At 50.5% G+C, this 20,123-nt stretch overlaps 2 protein-coding genes across 2 annotated transcripts; both read right to left on the bottom strand.

The window, feature by feature from the left end:
- Positions 1 to 481: 481 nt before the first annotated feature.
- Positions 482 to 11,340, bottom strand: nfatc3b (nuclear factor of activated T cells 3b). Its single transcript, XM_086209881.1, has 10 exons — positions 10,953 to 11,340; positions 9,096 to 9,753; positions 6,339 to 6,755; positions 5,773 to 5,935; positions 4,500 to 4,699; positions 3,551 to 3,723; positions 3,324 to 3,464; positions 3,186 to 3,241; positions 2,147 to 2,687; positions 482 to 1,650 (listed from the first exon to the last, which is right to left on the bottom strand). Exons 1-10 carry the CDS (start codon positions 11,023 to 11,025, stop codon positions 1,514 to 1,516), a joined length of 2,559 nt encoding a protein of 852 aa, XP_086066007.1. The 5' UTR covers positions 11,026 to 11,340; the 3' UTR covers positions 482 to 1,513.
- A 1,799-nt stretch (positions 11,341 to 13,139) lies between these two features.
- On the bottom strand, positions 13,140 to 19,715 carry dus2 (dihydrouridine synthase 2). The gene is made up of 16 exons (XM_086209886.1): positions 19,582 to 19,715; positions 18,804 to 18,938; positions 18,668 to 18,713; positions 18,493 to 18,584; positions 18,371 to 18,414; positions 18,236 to 18,296; positions 18,118 to 18,165; positions 17,705 to 17,770; positions 17,504 to 17,574; positions 17,219 to 17,305; positions 16,940 to 17,108; positions 16,093 to 16,214; positions 15,780 to 15,920; positions 15,318 to 15,405; positions 14,768 to 14,841; positions 13,140 to 13,973 (listed from the first exon to the last, which is right to left on the bottom strand). The coding sequence occupies exons 2-16, from the start codon at positions 18,921 to 18,923 to the stop codon at positions 13,688 to 13,690; spliced, it is 1,515 nt and encodes a 504-aa protein (XP_086066012.1). The 5' UTR covers positions 18,924 to 18,938; positions 19,582 to 19,715; the 3' UTR covers positions 13,140 to 13,687.
- Positions 19,716 to 20,123: the final 408 nt, after the last annotated feature.

Here is a 20,123-nt window from a genome sequence, read left to right as displayed (position 1 = left end):
TCGACGTATGGAAGCATCTGTGTATGTTCTCAATGTTCTCCGTCCTCTAGGTCATCGTTGTTCTCAAGAATCATCAGTCAGGCAGTTGGACTCACCTGGTAGTGAAGACCTTTCTCCTCTCATCCAAGAAGCTTCTTCAGTTCTACTTTCTGGGGGGAGGTATCAAGGAGACATCCACCCAGGTGGATGTGGCAACCAACTAGTGGTCGTTAGCTCCCTGGCTAGAACGCGCACCAAAGGAGTGCCCCTTCTCCTTGAGGTGGGGGTGGACTGCTGAGTCCTGGCCCGCGGTTGTGGCCCTCCTGCGTGGCGCCATGCGTTTGTGCAGTGGTTGTTTTGTCTCCCCTGTTCAGGTCAGGGCGCTCCTCGTTACACTGGCCTGCAGAAACAGGACTTCGTTTGGGCCTTGGAACCTTGTCTTTAGGGTGGACAGGTGTTGGCCTCAGGGTGTTGCTGGGCTTCAGTGCACGGGGATCTGATGGGGGATAAAGATCCTTCTGAGTTTCTCTGAAACTCCTGCCACATACGGGATGACGACGCTCCTCTTCTTCTGGGCTTCATCTTCTTGGATGAGAGGCGAAACTCTTCACTTGCAAGAGGTGAGTCCAGGTGCCTCAGGTGATTATTTTTGAGAACTCCACGCATGGAGCCTCAGAGCTAGCCTTAGCCTCAGAGCTAGCCTCAGAGCTAGCCTTAGCCTCAGAGCTAGCCCTAGCCTCAGAGCTAGCTCATAGCATATCACCCTGAAATCAGTGTCAGAAGTTCAAATGGGAACTCACTGCCAGGTCACATGACCATGATGAACTCACTTGGGTCACATGACTGATGTAATGACACGGATAAAGAAGCTAGGTCATAACCATGGAAACACTGTCCTCCATGTTGCTGCGTCTCTGCTGTTGGTGTCCTGGTGTATCGGTGACGTTGAACCAGAGAGAACACCAAGGCACACGGTCGACTGAGCGCCGCCAGCAGGTTTCTGCAGCGTGGAACCTCTAGCGAGGCTACAGGCACAAACTGCTAGGGAACCTTTCACTCAGACATCGACTCAACAGACGACAGGAGGCCGGTGTGACTTCAACCTGACCGTATATTTCTAGGATTCAGTGTCAGAAGCTTCACTCCCTACAGCAACAGCATGAATCAGCACAGACGTGTAAACTTTACGAACCGAGCAGTACAAAATGGAAAAGATCAGCTGAGAGACTTCGCTTCTTTCTGGACTGCGTTGAGAATATAAAAATAGATTTTCTGGCCAATAAATAAGTTCAGGATCTTGTCATGTTTGCCTCGGCAGCAACGTTCTGATTGTCAATTAGCCCTTTGGTTGTCATTCAATTGGTTCATGAACAGTTTCAAGATCTTTGGCTTGTGGTTGAGGTCCAAGAGGCAGCGACGCTTCACTTCCTGAGACAGATGTCGTACCCTGAAGACACGCCTCCAGCAGAGGCTGCTGATTGGATGTCAGGCACTTGCAGGTCACTGTGGTGGGCAGGCGGCGCCAGCATCGAGATCACTGTGGGCCGCCACAGAACGGTAAGGTAGAATCACTCGACTTGTTCTCCCAGTTGCACTGGTGGTACTGGTCAAACTGGTCGGGCTGAGCGCTGCCGCTCAGGCTGCTGATGTCTCTGTCGATGATCTCGTTCACTGCAGCAGAAACCAGAGTAGCAGCATTTATCGATGGCGGTCAGATTTCCCTCCACGTGAAACCTCAGTTTTATCAAAAAACTAAAACCCAGGTTTGTATGTTTTGATCAAAGCAGTTTGGTGTTTATGTTACTGGACACGACCCTGAAGAGCTGTCGTTGATGCTAACACTTCCCACCCACTACCATGGACCCTGCTAAGCTGATTCTGATCACCACGCTCTTGTGGCAGTCAGGCACTTTCTCATGTGACTTGGTTGGGGGCTGGCATTTCTTTAAGGGTGAAAGTCAAGCTGAAAGGCAAGGGGGCGTGGCCTAGCCGAGGGTCAACAACAGCTGCTGCCTGTCAACTGAGACACAGCTACAGATTTAACATCATTCCGAGTGAGCAGGCCACAGGGCTATTATTACCCCCATCAGAGGGGAACAACAGCGCGCGCGCACACACACACACACACACACACACACACAACCCTGGCACCAGTCACTCGTCCTACCGTCGTCCAGCGTGATCTCCTGGAGGCCCAAAGACCGCAGCGAGGGCTCCTCCAGCTCCTGCTTGATGCTGCGCCCCTCCCCCCGGCTCTTCTGGGGGTCCACAGGGCTGACCAGGGCTCTCCTGGATGGAGACTGTTGTCTCCCGGGAGGGATGGAGGTGGGTGGGTGGGGCACGATGGAGGGGGAGGTTTGGAGGAGGATGGGGGGTGTCTGAGGAAACATTAAGGTGGTGTGAAGGGGTACAGAGGGGGGAGGGGCTCCAGGCAGGTCACAGGTGTCCGCGTAGACCTGGTCTGGGTCATGACAGGACACCTGGTGGGATGCTGGATGGAAGCCAGGTGGATTGTGGGACATGTGGTCCAGCCCCCAGGGCTCCTGTTTGACCAGCTGGGCTCCCACAGGAAGGAGGCGTCTGGCTCCCAGCAGGTAGCTGAAGCTCTGTGGGTGACTTCTCCTTCTCTTCCCGTTTGAGACGTAGAACTGGACCTGCGCTGGACATGTCTTCCTGCCGTAGCGAGGAATCACCACCACGAGGCTCGACTGAGGACACACACACACACACACACACACAGACAGTTTGACCTCTTACAGATCGTGTCAGTTCCAGGAGCCGCCGCTGCCACACCTGACCACTGGCCAGTGACGAGTCGCGTCTCATCAGGTCTGTTCATGACAGCAGCCGTGCTCTGATGATTTTAGTAGCTTAAATTATGACATCACATGAGGTCAAATTAATTCAAGTGTCAAAAAGATGAACTAGACTGAAGGATGAGAATCATTCAAGACAGCGGTGTTGATCAGCTCGTCTGGTTCTGACATGTTGCTTTCAAATGGAATGGGACGGTTCTGGGCTGGACACGTGAGACGGCGCTGCTCTGGGACACGCCGACCCTAACGCTCTCAGACAGGAACTCTTGCAGTGCAAAACTCAGCTGAACACCGGCCTTCAGCCAAGAACCTGCAGGTCCTGTGATCTGGACCTGGTTCTGGCCGGCTCAGCCCCCACCTGACCGTCATGAGAACCATCCTCCTACTCACGCTGCTGCTCTTCTCTGGAAGGACTCTGCCCTCCGTCTCCCACAGGGACCTTCCATCTGACACACAAGCATTTCCGTTAAGTCTTTCAGGGACGTGAACGTGTCAAATGTGGAGTCAGTGGCAGTGAACGAGTCGTACCGGGTCCTTTCTCCATGAAGACCACCCTGGATTGTGTGGACATGTTGGAGCCGATGATGAGAAGCTCCTCCCCTCCGTCCACCGAGCAGCCGGCGGGACTGAAGCTGTCCACCTGAGGGAGCTCCTGGCCAGAGCGCTGGGCTGCAACAGGCCAGGCAGCAGTTACTCACCGCAGTCATGAGGCCGTAGGCCGCCGACCATCTGTGTCTGCGTGTTCTTGTACTCACAGCACTCCACAGGAATTGTTGCCGTCTGCAGCCATAACATCCGCCCGTCCGCCCAGGGGACGGCGACCCGGAACACCACTCGCACTCTGGTGTTCTTGCGGCCGATGTCCGTTTCGCCTTTCTTCAGCTCGATGTCGGCGTTCCGCAGCTTCAGGATGCCCGCGCAGTCGACGCTGGGGAGGAGAAACCAGACGTGTTCATGATCAACATCCCCGATGTGCACAGAGACGTTTGACCCCCGGGTACTGACAAGGAAGGACAAACCAACCCTGACAACACAGCAGCACGCGCGTGTATTTTTCTAGATACGTTTGCTGCGTCTGACTCCGATGGCCACATACATCCCATACATACATGTCCTGTCTCCTCTCTGCTATATTCTTTATATGAATGACCGCAAGAGCAAACACCAAGACGGGCACCTTGTGAAATCCTCATCAGCCTGCTGCAGGAAGGAGAGGTCCACCACGGTCCAGACTTGGACGACTTTGTAGAGCGGCACAACAACCACTTTTGAAGCTAAAGGTCCTAAAAACTAAAGACTTCAGGAAAAACTCTCCCCTACCCCCCAACCATCATTCAGGGTTCACATGTTGAGACAGTAAAGTACCATAAATACCCGGGTGCAGTCTGTAGAGCTAAAACTTGAATCGTGACCTCAACACGTCTGCGATCTGCCAGAAGGACCTGCAGGGACTGAACACTTATTTTACAAATCTTTTATTGGGTGGATTTTTTTATGGGAGGAGCCAATGAATCACAGATTAGATAGCTGGTGTAGTTTGATGATGCGTTAACCCTGAGCGTGTGTGGGCGGAGCCATTGAGTGATGTAGCACTTTAGTTAGTGTCGCAGTTGCTCGCTCCGAACTACTGGGATGAAACAATGTTTGACCTCAATCAAGGAAGACGGACAGGCAAGTTTGGTCTGACGCTGTTGCCATGGTTACCTGACAGACATGTTGTTTTCTGGGAGCAGGGTGATCTCCAGGACTTTGGTGCCTTCCATGATTTTCTCCTGGCAGGAAGTGGTGACGGTCTTCCCCGTCACACGGTGGACCTGGTAGAAGGAGTGAGGCCGCAGGCATCGCTCGTCCGCCGTGCCGATGAACAGCAGCAGGCCGAGCGGCTGCTCGCTGTAGCCGCTCAGCTGGGATGAAATCAAAAGGTCAAAGGTCAGACAAATTTGGTTCGGTTTGAGTGACATCAGCAGATCAGAAGCCACACCGTCCTGATGGTGATGACGGACAGAAATCTGGAAAACACGACGGTAAAACGTCCTCTCTAAAATCAACTCTTCCAAATGACTGCTGACTTAAAAACATAAACACCAACATGTGGAAGTTTATGAAGAAATGAGACCAGAACCTCGTATATACAGTACATAGATATGCAGTACATGTATATATGTATACTGTATATACAGTACATAGATATGCAGTACATGTATATATGTATACTGTATATACAGTACACAGATATGCAGTACATGTATATATGTATACTGTATATACAGTACATAGATATGCAGTACATGTATATATGTATACTGTATATACAGTACATAGACATGCAGTACATGTATATATGTATACTGTATATACAGTACATAGACATACTACATATATATACTTCATATATGTATACTGAGTATCTTCGATCAACTGTTCCCACTGCACAAGGATTGAGATTTGCTGCAAATTCAAGCGCTTATATTTTTCTGTTGCGTCATCACCCCATGACTTCTTGTGTGACCCGCGTCTTCGTCTTGTCACTAAACGCCGCCGTTTTTACACATCTCGCCACAGGAAGCTGATCTGGTTTTAGCGGCCGCCGGAGAATGTGATACCCTGAATAGCCCGGCTGGTTACCCAGGAGGCCTTGATGGAGGCCGCCGGGTCTCAGCCTGCCTCTTTGTTCTGAACTGGATGATGCGCCGCCACGCTACTCGCCACATCATCAGTGCCTTGTGAGCCTCTGCCAGGGTACGAGGAGAACGCAGATCTGCCTCCATCCTGCGGCTGCAGCTGATGTTGCCTGCAGTCAGCGAGTTCGTTACACAAACACGCCGGCGTGAACATGAATGAACGAGGGCGTGGATGAGCCCTGGAGCGCTCAGGGACAGAACTTAACCTTGTAGCCACAAGATATAACTTGTTCCCTCAACATAGTTTCTTTTTGGCCATGAGATAAAACATACTGGTGTGTTTGTCCCGTACTTGCCTGGACCACCGGATGTCCTCCAGCAGCTGCCTTGATGGAGCCCCGGCTGCCCTCCGTCTCATAGTGCGCTCTGTGGTAGGACCTGGGCTGCACCTCAAGCTTCAGCTCACACTGGTCAAACTGGCTGGGCAGTGGCGAGTCCAGTGAAGGCGGCAACGAGGTCCTGGAGGTCGCCGACGCATGAGCGTTAGTAGTGGCATGATGAGAGTGCAAACACTGACGTCTGCTAACATGTCAGGACGAGACGGGCGGTAGTTGTCACGTAGTTTTCAAGATGAACGCCCCAGCAGTCGCAGCCTCACGTTCAAGGCACATTTCACCCAAGAGGTCATTATAACCCGCCCCTCGTCCTCTGGTGTCTTCAGCTCAGACGCCGGCGACACGAACCAGAGGCTTGTTTTCACTTTGTGAATAATCTCTCACTACCTGCTAATTCAAGATTGGTGAAAAATAGAAACCCTGCTGACAAAGAGATAAAGTTGTAGGACGGCAGAGCGGAGACGGGATGGCGATTCACCCACGCATCTTTGTGGTTTCTTGAAGACAAACAATCGCGAGCGTCTCACCTGAACAGAGGAGGGTTCCCAGGTTTGGGTTTGTTCCAGCTGAAGTGGGACGGCACCTGAAGGAAGAGCTCGGCCAGGCCGTCCTGCTGTCGTGACTCCTCCCTGGGAGAATCCTGACAAGTTATTGTGGATCTCAGCTCCTCCAGGACGAGGTCTCCCTGACCCACCAGCAGCCCCAGCTGAGCCCCAGACGTCCTCCTGGTCTTTGACGGGACGTCCAGCTCCTGGTTGCTGGACATCATTAAGGTACCGTGAGTGCTGGCGGGGCTTCCTACCCAGTTGTCATCTGCCATGCTCCCACGTGGGGAGGTGCTTGGCGTGGGGGTGGGGGAGTGGTGAGGGGAGGACGAGCGGGCATGGGGGTCAGCACTGGAGTGGCGTCTCTTCCCACAGGGGGAGGCAGGTCTGGATGAGGGCCTGCAGGGAAGGTCCAAGTTACACAGTCAAGTTACATCGTCTAGTAGTAGTACAGTAGTGGTAGTACAGTAGTGGTAGTACAGTAGTGGTAAACTAGTAGTACAGTAGTAGTGGTACAGTAGTGGTAAACTAGTAGTACAGTAGTAGTAGTACAGTAGTGGTAAACTAGTAGAACAGTAGTAGTAGTACAGTAGTGGTAGTACAGTAGTGGTAGTACAGTAGTGGTAGTACAGTAGTGGTAAACTAGTAGTACAGTAGTAGTGGTACAGTAGTGGTAAACTAGTAGTACAGTAGTAGTAGTACAGTAGTGGTAAACTAGTAGAACAGTAGTAGTAGTACAGTAGTGGTAAACTAGTAGAACAGTAGTAGTAGTACAGTAGTGGTAGTACAGTAGTGGTAAACTAGTAGAACAGTAGTGGTAAACTAGTAGTACAGTAGTAGTAGTACAGTAGTGGTAAACTAGTAGAACAGTAGTAGTAGTACAGTAGTGGTAAACTAGTAGTACAGTAGTAGTAGTACAGTAGTGGTAAACTAGTAGTACAGTAGTGGAAAACTAGTAGTACAGTAGTAGTAGTACAGTAGTGGTAAACTAGTAGTACAGTAGTAGTAGTACAGTAGTGGTAAACTAGTAGTACAGTAGTGGTAAACTAGTAGTACAGTAGTAGTAGTACAGTAGTGGTAAACTAGTAGAACAGTAGTAGTAGTACAGTAGTGGTAAACTAGTAGTACAGTAGTAGTAGTACAGTAGTGGTAAACTAGTGGTAAACTAGTAGTACAGTAGTAGTACAGTAGTGGTAAACTAGTAGTACAGTAGTGGTAAACTAGTAGTAAAGTAGTAGTAGAACACTAGTGGTAAACTAGTAGTACTGTAGTAGTAGTACAGTAGTTGTAAACTAGTAGTACTGTAGTAGTAGTACAGTAGTTGTAAACTAGTGGTAAACTAGAAGTACAGTAGTAGTAGTAGTACAGTAGTGGTAAACTAGTAGTACAGTAGTGGTAAACTAGTGGTACAGTAGTAGTAGTACAGTAGTGGTAAACTAGTAGTACAGTAGTGGTAAACTAGTAGTAAAGTAGTAGTAGTACACTAGTGGTAAACTAGTAGTACTGTAGTAGTAGTACAGTAGTTGTAAACTAGTAGTACTGTAGTAGTAGTACAGTAGTTGTAAACTAGTGGTAAACTAGTAGTACACTAGTGGTAGTAGTAGTAGTACAGTAGTGGTAAACTAGTAGTACAGTAGTGACAAACTAGTAGTACAGTAGTAGTACAGTAGTGGTAAACTAGTGGTACAGTAGTAGTACACTAGTGGTACAGTAGTAGTACACTAGTGGTAAACTAGTAGTACAGTAGTGGTAAACTAGTAGTACAGTAGTAGTAGTACAGTAGTGGTAAACTAGTAGTACAGTAGTAGTAGTACACTAGTGGTAAACTAGCAGTACTGTAGTAGTAGTACAGTAGTTGTAAACTAGTGGTAAACTAGTAGTACACTAGTAGTAAACTAGAAGTACAGTAGTAGTAGTACAGTAGTGGTAAACTAGTGGTCAACTAGTAGTAAAGTAGTAGTAGTACAGTAGTGGTAAACTAGTAGTACTGTAGTAGTAGTACAGTAGTGGTAAACTAGTAGTACAGTAGTGGTAAACTAGTAGTACAGTAGTAGTAGTACAGTAGTGGTAAACTAGTAGTACAGTAGTGGTAAACTAGTAGTACAGTAGTAGTAGTACAGTAGTGGTAATCTAGTAGTACAGTGGTAGTAGTACAGTAGTGGTAAACTAGTAGTACAGTGGTAGTAGTACAGTAGTGGTAAACTAGTAGTACAGTAGTAGTAGTGCACTAGTGGTAAACTAGTAGTACAGTGGTAGTAGTGCACTAGTGGTAAACTAGTAGTACAGTGGTAGTAGTACAGCAGTGGTAAACTAGTAGTACAGTAGTAGTAGTACAGTAGTGGTAAACTAGTAGTACAGTAGTGGTAAACTAGTGGTACAGTAGTAGTACAGTGGTAGTAGTGCACTAGTGGTAAACTAGTAGTACAGTGGTAGTAGTACAGTAGTGGTAAACTAGTAGTACAGTGGTAGTAGTACAGTAGTGGTAAACTAGTAGTACAGTAGTAGTAGTACACTCGTGGTAAACTAGTAGTACAGTGGTAGTAGTACAGTAGTGGTAAACTAGTAGTACAGTGGTAGTAGTACAGTAGTGGTAAACTAGTAGTACAGTAGTGGTAAACTAGTAGTACAGTAGTAGTAGTACACTAGTGGTAAACTAGTAGTACAGTGGTAGTAGTACAGTAGTGGTAAACTAGTAGTACAGTAGTGGTAAACTAGTAGTACAGTAGTGGTTGTGGCAACCTGGAGGCGGGCTGGCGGCCGAGCCAGGTCTCCTCCGTGACGCTGGTGCGAGGCGAGTGGCAGGGCGACTGGCGTGGCGAGTGATGAGGTGACAGAGACGGGCTGAAGGTCAAAGGATGCTGATACTTCTGCTGCCACAGCTCCACCCCGAAGGCCCCGCCCCCGCAGCCCGGTGACCCCACAGGGGAGCCCAGAGGGAGTTGGGTGGCATCACGCAGCTCCCCCTCCACGTCATCATAGACATGGGAGAAGGACTCACAGGAAGAGAGGTCAGACATCCAGCTCCTGGAGGACAGGCTGCTGCAGGGGCTCGGGCAGAGCGCCGGGTCCCGGTAACAGGGGTCCAGGGGGAGGTAGAGCTGGTCTCTGGACCAGGACACCTCCGGGTAACCCCCCTCCGCTCCGCCCACGGCCAAAGGTTCCAGGTTAGCACTTGGCCCGACGTGGCTGTTTGCAGCGATGGAGGTGATCTGAATACTGGGGCAGTCAAAGGTCCTGGAGTTCCCCTGGGCCTCGTACACGGGCCCCAGGTTTCGGTAGGTCACATTCTGGCAGCTGCCTGCTGTGGCGAGACTCGGAAGGTGATTGTACAGGTCCTGGCCGGCAGCCTGGCGAGCCTGAGAGGAGGAAGGTGGCGTCCTCTCATGGTGATCAGGACCTGGAGGCGGCACAGACCAGACATGAAAATCACATCATTTGCATTGTAAAGCAAAGTCTTCAGTCCTGAACCTGATGGGGGTTCTGCTCATCATCCAGGTCCCGGAGGGTTAGAGGCACTGAGCTGAACTATCAACGCGTCTCACGGGCGCCTGCCACCAGGTCGCCATCTGCTGCATCAACTTCCCTCCAACCAGCTGGCTGACAGAGCGGTTAGGAAACCAGGAAGTACCCCCCCCCCCGGCAGACAGGTGGGGGTCCCTCATTTGTCTTCACAGCATCTTTACAGGAAACGTTCCGTCACGCTGTGGTTCTCTGGTTCTTCACCTCAGCAACTCACAATGCTAGATTACTGCGGCGAGCCAGTCAGGCTCCAGATACATAGACGTGTGTGTTAACGTCCAGGCGGTGGTCCAGGACCCGAGCTGGAGGAAGACCTGCGCCTCAGACAAACACCTCATGTTCTCCACAGGAACGGAGAGGAACCGACACGTTCCGTCCAGCAGGTGCGGGTGAAGCGCCAGTCTGTCAGTCAGGGGCTGCTTCAACCAATCAGGAGGGTTTTCATCAAATGCCAATGAAGCCATAAAGGAAAGACACCAACGGTCAGAAATACAACGTGGAGAATAATTCATCGTCACACGGGAGAAATACAGCAGTCAGTACAGGAGTAGTACTGCAGTACCAGAGTACTCTACTGGTCATTGCTGCCCTCCTCGAGTCAAGAGCTTCTTCCGGAAGTAAATGAATACAAACAACTTTCCAGCGTGTCGAAACTCCAGCAAACGAATCAGAATGTGACGCCTGCGGGTTTGTGGGCGTGTCCGCACTGGAGGGACTTGCGACGGTCCATCAGAACGGACATGACAACTTCCGGTGACAGTCATCAGAAGTACAGCGTGCGTCATAGAATTCCTGCTCTGTTCCAGTAACCGATGACCGTCAGGAGTCCACGGCCACGGAGGACCGAACCTCCGACGGTCGGAGTCGGATGACAGCCTCGCGCCTACTCATCCACAATCACAACTGCACCGGAAGTAGATTCATTAATTCACTGAATATCATGAAGCCTCCACAACAAATGCCAAACATTTCGACTCTATTTTGAGATCCACGCCGCTCCACTTCCGGTTTGGCTCGCGCCAGCTGCTGCGCGCTTGACGCGTCCAACAGAACTGACGTCGCCACCGAGACACGAACCTGCGGCTCGTCCCGCGTCCTCCTCGAAGATCAGCCGGAAGTCCAGCTCGTCCGTGCAGTTGGCGGAGGACATGGAGCCCGCGAGCCGGGATCCCCCGCAGAGTGCCGCGGGAGCGACCTGTCTGCGTGACGCGGACCTGTCTGTCTCACCGACTCACTTCCATCCGACTGAAAGCAGAACTCCGTCTCGGCCGCGGCGGAAACCGCGCGTCGACCAAAAGTTGCTCACCGACCTCGGCCCCGGTTACTGGACTCGCGCACGCGCTCCGGGGCGACCGCAAAGTCTCATGATTGCGTGAACTTGTTGCGTTCGTAGCTCGTGTTCGGTTGCAGCGGGTTTCGCCTCAGCCAGGTTGATCCCGAGCGATGCTGCTTTCAATGTCTCCTCGGAAATTTTACGATCAGCCAGGAGGCACCGCTTTAGAAGTTAAAACATGAAAGAATGAAGTTTCTGAAAAAAGACAAGCTGAATTGTTTTAGTCGATTCATTTTTTCGTTTTTAAACAAAATTTCAGAAATGTTAGTTGATATCAATTCAACGGGACTTGATGCGTGGTGCGTGTGTCTGGTGATAAAAAAGTTCGTGACTTCTTTCAGCTCACACGAGTGATACTGTTGTATTCAAGTATCATCAACTGGTACATTTTGTGCTAACGCTTCACGTCAGAGCCATTAACTATTTCACAATTTTTTCAGTCTTTAAAAAGTATCGACACTTAAATGTAGAATTGATGGAAATAAAACAAAGCGCCGTCATGTTGGAACGCGGGAGCATCGGACTCCAACCTCCTCCGCAACTTAATTTTTACACGAATTTTCTGTAGGAAATTGTCAGGAGGGACTGACATAGTTGCTGTGTTCTGTCCTTGAACAGGCTGATAAACCAATGAGGTGAAACATTCAAGTGTGTTCACTGATTCTCCCGCTTTTCACGCACTGCTGGAAGCGACAGCTCATTTAAACACCCAGATTTACGGACGCTCCAGAAGGCAGCATTGGCCAGCCCGGCTGTGACGTCAGAGGCTAGGCGTCTACTTCTCTCAGGTTCAACTCAGAAATTTTTTTTCCGGACTTCAAAATTCTGTTTTAGTCGATCTGAGGCGGGGGGACGTGGATGTGAAGTTCAGACTGGGGAGGTCTGACTTTTCCTCTTTTATGCACACTCCCCTGAAGGCAGCAGCTGTCAGTGAGTTCAGGTCTTCAGGTGTCAACACAGACGAACCCAGAACTCTGCCTTTGGAGTGAAATTAAAGAGAAATGAACCACTGAGAGTAAACCTCAGTGGTTCCGGTGAGAGTCCAAGAGTAAACTCGCGATACACAAGAACGAAGAACCAGAACGTGAGGGTTTTCTATGGGTCACAGTAACAGAACCCGTTCAGCACCACTAAGGTGACTGACACCATTCCTGGACTCACTGAGAAGCCCCCCCCCCCCCCCCCCATCACTTCTTCTTGACTCCAGGATGCAGGAAGAACCAGCCACGTGGAGTCCGCCGGCAGCTATCGGAGGCTAACGGCACAACAGCTAAACTGTCATAAACCTCAGCTCACCACCTCTCCAAGTCGTCTGCTGTCATCCAGGTCTGATGAATCCAGACTAGGACCGTGGTAGGCTGCAACGATGCGTTCGAGGGACGGAGTTTTTCTAGCGGTCAGTCCCTGTCAGCCAGAGGTCAAAATCCACCATCACTGTAACCTGGTGGTTCATTTGATTGACAGGTGAAGTCTGCAGATGGACGTGAGCTTGAGTGTGAGAGTTGTGTTCTGGTTCCCGTCTCTCAGCTCAAGTGTCCTTTCATTGGAAACAGGAAACGCCATCATGTTCAACGTTTTTCTAGGAATTTATTCAAGCTTCTTGACTCCCAACACAAAACATTCAAAGTTTCATCCCAACCTGCTGGTACATGAATGCAACACCAGGCTGTTCAAGGCAGAGACACTCGGAGGCTTTCAGGTTCAAACTTCACCGGTTTAAAGAGGTTCCTCTGTAAGGCACCGAGTCAAAAACGGTTCTAAGAGTTGAGAACGTGTCGGTGCTGCCCCCTGCTGGCTGCACATCCACATCTCCACTTACACAGCAGAACCACCAGCGATCTTCCAAAGAAGTGAGTCAAGAACCAACAGATGAGGTAGGGAACTCCAAATATCAAATAATCAGAAAATTAAAAACACCCACAAAAACAGAAAAAAGTGTACTTGATTTATTTTCCTCTTTAATTTGTTCCCAGTTCGTTGCAGCTTAAACGAACGTTCTTTTCTCTACCACTCAGGATTCGTCCCTGCAGCTCTCTGCCCACCAGGGTTCTACAGCCCCAGGAGGAGCCTCACGGACCTCGACTACTTTCAACATGGTGTCCCAGTGGCTCCGCCCACTTCTTCACCAGGGTAATAAGTACCTCTTCACCATCACACAGGTGACGGGAGAAAACCACAATGACTCAAAACTAAGAATTGGGAAATAAACATGAAATGGTTGTAAAAATAATAACGGTTCTCAGACGTCTTTGACGGCCGAGGCGTTGGCTTCCATCATTTCAGGTATCATTTTATATCTGTGACCATGGCGGGTCCAGTCCTCCGTCGGTCCCCGTGGAACCCAAACACGCAGTGGAGGAACCAACAGCTCAAAGTTTGGCACTCAAAACCAAATAAAATCACAAGTTGACATAAAACTGAAACAGGACGCAACAGCCAGACGGCCGCTGGCAGAGGACTTCCTCAAATGTCCGTCACCTCAAAGCTCCTCCTCTTTTACTTCTCTGGAGGTTTCCAGGGAATTTGCTTGGCTACGGTTGCCGTTCACTACCGTGGGCGTGTTCGGGCTTTCTGCTTCCTGTCTGATATCGCCTACATGGCGTTTCTTGCAGCTCTCTTCCTCTGTGGTGCCGTTCGTCTTCCCCTCCCTCTTCCTCTTGCAGACCAGGCCGGACTCTTCCTCACCGATGCGACCCTCCGGGACTCCGAGGACTCGCAGGCAAACTATGGCGGCTGCTTGCTCGGCAAATTTCTTTGACTTCTCCCTGAAACAACAAAATGGAGAATACGCGTCTAGGAAGTCTTGACCGCAGTGGAACTTTAATATTGGAGCATAAAAACGATAGGAAATCCCGTTCTTCCAGGTGTGGTTACTAAAATTCAAGCAGTTCAAAAACCAAAAGTGTGAGCAGAAGTTCAAGTCACCAAAGGGCTGTTCTGGGATCAGTGGTTTAGAGGGAGTTTTCCTTTTTACAAATATATTCAGAATAAAGAAGACGTGGTTTCTCCGAGACAAATAAAATTCCTAGGAAGATGTTTTCACACTAATTGGAGTCTTGAGCTCACGAGAGGTGTGTTTCCCTCCGGATCGCCTCTGACTCCAGGACGCAGGAAGAGCCAGCTACATGTGTTTAGCTTGAAGCTAACAGACACAGACGGCTAACGACAGCTAAACTCTCCAGGCGGTCGGGGTTAATCCAGACGTGGGATCAGTGAACCACAACAATTGGACTCGTGTGTGTGTGTGTGTGTGTGTGTGTGTGTGTGTGTGTGTGTGTGTGTGTGTGTGTGTGTGTGTGTGTGTGTGTGTGTGTGTGTGTGTGTGTGTGGCCGGCTCGTCCTGCATTCTGGAGTCACAAAGAAGTCATGCAGGAGCGAAAGAACACCTTAGTGAGTACCTGAAAGGTAAACCAGACTTTTGAGGTGAAGTCGCAGGTTTCCAGGGTCGCTGACATCAGTGAAGTCTGGCGGTGGGGTTCATGACCACAAAAAGGTCACGGAAAAAGCACGACAGAGTGTGTGTGTGTGTGTGTGTGTGTGTGTGTGTGTGTGTCCTGACCACAGAGATGATCTGTATTTCTTCTCTGCGACCGTCACAGTGGACTGGAAGGCTCGATCCTGCGAGCGCTGCACCTGAACGCACCACACAGACACAAGTAGCAACTTTTAACTGTGATGGAAATCTAACGTGGTCATCGGCACGAGTCGTCAGTCACATGACACACCGTGTCAGGAAACCTGCACTGATGTCAATCGTCTTCCGTCAGCTCACTCACCCTGCTGAACTGAGATTTTATCAAACCTACAAAAACTCTCTTTTGGTCACAAAGCAGGCCACCTGTCACTTAGCGAGTAGCCGAGCTTGGAACCCTTCACACTGCTTCTGTCTGCGCGTGGGGCCCAAGAGGAACTGGTTCCACTACTTTTGTGTCACTTTGAGTAAACTGAGCACCGACGCCGCTGGAAGAGGCCTGGCTGAGGATCAGCTGACTCCTACAAACATGGACGATGGGTTTGTGATGGCTGGTCAGATTCCTGACGTCCAAACACCAGCAAGGCCACAGAGAGGAAGGAGGTTGGCGTGACAGCGTGTCGCTGCTGCGTCTCACCGTCAGGTAGAGCGGCTGCTCCAGCTTCTCCCTGCGGCTCCACTCCAGCAGGAACATCTTGGGAGTGATGTGGGGAGGATAATCTCTCCTGCAACCACACACACATTCCTGGCCGTGAGCCGGCCTGGAGCACAAATTCAACATCGGCGCAGACGAAGAAACCACATTCAGCAAAAAGCAGATTCTGGTTTGATGGAACGCAGGTATCTACGTTTCCACGTGTCCGTCTGTCTGCATCTTCACGTCCTCTATCAACCCTCCACCCTTCAATCATTTCACATCTTCAATAAAAGTTGGGAGGAGCCACCAAACTTCAGTTACATAAGAGTGAATGTTTGACCTGCTTCATGTCTGCAGGCAGAAAGTTCACCTCAAACACGGGAAACGACTCAAAGTCACAAGCAGTGCACTAAACTCAGTATTCAGACACTCCCCCTCGTCCTCACTGAACCAGCAGCTGACCGTTCAAACTTGACCGCCATGGTGGTGATGTCCCCGTCCATGACAGGCCGGTCGGGCTGAGTGGTGCTGTGCAGGGCGTCCCGCCGCGCCTGCAGCTGATCCTGGGTCTGTTTGTAGAAGTCCTGCAGGCCATACGCTTCACTGCAACACACACACACACACACACACACACACACACACACACACACACAGCGATGAGTTGGCCAATATTTGGGTTTGGATTTTCCCGGTGACCATGTTCACGCCACCCTGCTCCTGCTCTGTACATCTTGTGTGTGGCTGCTGGTGTCAGGAGAACGGCTTGGACTGGTACCTGATCTCAGCGTTGGTCTGGGCTGCCTGCACCTGCTTCCCCAGGGGAGACTCCACCTTGTCCCTCAGCATCTGGCACAGGCAGTACTTGGTGTTGAAGGCGTGGTTGTCGTAGCGAATGGCCTGTAGAACACAGGAGTCCAGGTGAGTCACGTAGAACACGGGAGTCCAGGTGAGTCACGTAGAACACGGGAGACCAGGTGAGTCGCGGCCCTGACGGCAGCAGAACGAGCAACGTTCTTTCTTCTGTTTTTCGATGTCTCCCGCCTGAGGGGAGCCACTCACCTGAACCCCTCCAGGAGGAACGCGTTCCCTCCTCACTGATGTATAACTTGTTGTCGTTTCGTCTTTCGTTCCTGTTCCTGGTTCTTTGTTGCGCCACCTTGTCAATCATCCATCAACCTCAAGTTCTTCCTGGAGGTGTCTGTGCTCTCGCCCTGCAGGTCACCTGGGGCTGTAGACGCTGGGATGATCACTTCCTGTCCTGGACCAACTACTCGCTCGCCCTGGCCTATGTTTCTCTCTCCTCTCCACCCCATTCCAAACCCCCCCGCTTCAACCCCAACCTGTCGAGGCAGATGGCCGCCCACTCTGAGCCCGGTTCTACCTGAGGATGTGAAGTGATGATTGGCTTCAGCGACAGAATTCGTTTAAAGACTCTTTCCTTTTAAATTACGATTTCATGGGAGCTCCTTGCAGTCTTGATGATGGCAAACTACAAGCTGCTGTGCATCTTTGGGAGCCGGCAGACATCAGAACGCTGTCGTTTCCCAGAAGTCCGAGTGGAAGCATCAGGATGCAGCCAGCTGCAGACGTGTGGACTGACCGGCTGCTGCTGGGAGACTCACATATTTGAGGTATTCCTGCATGACCTCCTCGACAGGAAGTGGCCCCCCGCTGCTGAAGACTGACACGTTCCACATGGCGGCGCGAGCCAACATGACCGACGAGGCGCCAGTCGCCTCCCGGAACTCCTCAATGTCGCCGTTGGTCTTCACCAGATCCAGAGAACCGCCGCTGCCGAGAGAACCAGCAGTTAACAGCACTGATCCGGGACCGCGTCATGAAGACCTCCCACTGACGTGCGCGTCACTACAAGGCTGCAAAAACTCTGGGAGGAGCCTTACTTGGCGATGACAGGGATGCTGACGGCTCGAGCGACGGCCTGAATGTAGTCGCAGTGAACGGGGTGTCTGGGACGCTCGTCCTTAAACCTGAACAACCGACACAGGTAGAAGACGAATTCTCATTGGTTATCAGACAAACAGGGAAAGTGGCTTCAGTTGACATGAATATTAAATAAACTTGATATCAGAGAAAATTATGAACACAAAACCACAACAAAGGTCAACAGCTTTAGAGAAACCTGCCCATCACAGTGACCTTTGACCTCCCAATGGTGAGCAGTTTACCTGCCGTGGACAGCAACAGCAGCGACGCCAGTCTTCTCGATCCGCCGCACCAGGCTGAGCGTGTCCTCCAGCTGAAACCAGAGCAGCCAATCAGTCTTCCAGGATTTACAGAAAACATCAACTGCATTTACAGCAACAGGGAGCGTTTATCAATAATCAGTGATCAATGCTGGGAAATGAAGTGAAGTTTTCTCATCTTACCAAAGGCAGGATTCGTATCTTACACGTGACTGGAACCGAAACTCCGGTGACGAGCTTCCTGAGGATCTACAGAGCGTTTGTTAGTAACCACAGCCTCCTAGTGGGCGTAGACGGTACTGCAGCTGAGCAGAACGCTCAAATGAAGATTGGAATTACCATGAAAATGCATGGTAAAACGTTAATGTTGTATGAGGTGTGACAGTGCTTCGTTATCTCGTATCACAGCAGGATACGTAACAACTGACGATTTACACTCACTGACCACATTTGAAATGAAAACATTCAGAGGTTACATCATCTCAGTCTCGGCTGTTGGATCAGATTTGGGATTAAATCTCACCAACAGAGTCGGACTGTCACCAACTCGTGCACTTCAAGAACCGTGAGGTTGAGTAAAACCAACCGGTGCTCACCGCTTCAATCTTGTCAGGGTCCGACAGAAGAGCAGCTCCCATCCCGCCCTGCAGGACAGCCAGAGGACAGCCAGAGGTCAGCCAGAGGTCAGCCAGAGGTCACTGACAGCGAACTCACCTTGGTGGAGTATTCTTTAGGACAGCCCATGTTCACGTCGATAGCGGCCACGTCCTTCTCCCTGCAGGGCAGGAGATCTGTAAACATCCGTTCAAGTTCATCCAAGACAAAAGTTGACCAATTTACTGAACTTACAAAAGTCGAGCTACAGTCAGCGCTCTGTCTGGGTCGGCGGTTCCCTGAAACACAAAACCAAGCTCACGGTTCTGCTAGAGACCGTAGTGAAACATTCAGGCTGTGGATCGAGCCCGTCTCACCATCTGGAAGACGACATGGTTCTTCTCCCTCTCACACGTCCGGAACATCACGCGATCGTCCGGAGCCACAAAGTCCACCGTCTGGAGCACCTCTGACCCACAACACACAAGGTAACACACAGTCATGCCATCCATCGATGGAGGCTCTTCTGGGGATGTGAGAGCTGATTCTTACCGTTCACCTCCCTCCGACACTGAGACATCTTGATGTCAATCAGCTCCTGGACCAGAGAGAGTTCAGAGTAACCATCATCATCATCATCATCATCATCATCATCATCATCATCTCCAGGGCGGGGCTCCATCCTCACCTCGCAGTAAACCAGATCAGCTCCGTAGTCCAGAGCCAGCAGCCGCATGGGCAGCGTCCCGACCCGGACCATGGGGGCCAGGGCGGTGATGCCGCTGAAGCTCGGCCGACACGCCATCATGGAGGCTCAGGGCTCCTGCTGGGACACACAGCAGACACCGGTCCGGCCAGCACGCCTCCAAACACCGACTAGCAACTGTTTTGGGTTTGTTAGCTGTTAACAAGCCGCATTCTCGTCCATGCCGGACCAATACGAAACCCCATAAGCAAATCAGCCCATTTCAGCGGTTTGGTTCTCCCACTCTGCACCCTCACAGACGACAAATCAAGGCCATAATCTGGGGATTTAAAGATTTTCTTTTCCAGCCCGGCAAATAAGAAACACAGACTGGAACACACGTGACGAATGAGATTCACTTTTATAGCCACGTCCGGTCCTCCAGCGAGTTCTGAAGGGCAGCAGATCCGTTGGTCTGTCAGTCCACATGAAACGACACCTTTCATTTTCCCTCACGTTCAATCCGGAATTTAGGAATTGAAGATATGCCGAAGTCACAAAACACGATGTCGACGTGTGAAACTCCAAACCCCGCTCGGTACAGCCCGGCCACCGGCCGACACGCCAACACGTTCTAAATGCGTCTTTTCTAAACGGAGTTCGGCGGCGGGCCAGGCTCGGTGGGCGCGCGAGCGGCTCCACGCTAGCATCAACACGCTAACGACGCTGCGCTCCCGCGCGCCGGTAAATACGTTCGTTACCTTTGACGAAGTCAACTCACCGTCATGAGAGGTGAACGCTGGTGACGGCGGCTGTGCCGCGACGGTCGTATGCGGCGATGAAGCGTGTCCGACCCACACTTCCTGTTTAGTCCTCGTTTACGTCATCATCTCTCGTAGATCCTGACGATGTAGATCGGCACACCGGAGAGGTTCGGAGAGCTGAGCCTCTCGAATTGATCTGACTGATCGAATAAAGCAGTGCGAAAGAGGGAAAGGGTTTTGTTTGTTTGTTTGTTTGTTTACTTGTTTGTTTGTTTTAAAACTAAAAATATGGATTTGAATTCGATGTTTAAAGTCAGCATCCTGACTTTTGTCTCACATTCAAGTGTTTAAACTTCCCCCCAAATCCTTGTAACCCAAATGAATTCAAGATACAAACAATCCAACATTTTCTCAAATCTTTTGATCCTGAAAACAAGAGCCAGAATCCTTATTGAACACTTGTTATGATCCATGTTTCACTCCCATTCACGGGATGATATTTGGTGCAAAACTAACTTTAAAACATTAAAATTTGGTTTCAAAATGTTTCCAAACCTTG

This window comes from Aulostomus chinensis, chromosome 7 (genome assembly GCF_037954235.1).
Source record: "Aulostomus chinensis isolate RoL2024-O1b breed Wild chromosome 7, RoL_Achi_v1.0, whole genome shotgun sequence".
Classification (NCBI taxonomy): Eukaryota; Metazoa; Chordata; class Actinopteri; order Syngnathiformes; family Aulostomidae; genus Aulostomus; species Aulostomus chinensis.
This window is presented reverse-complemented; position numbering and strand designations above follow the sequence as displayed.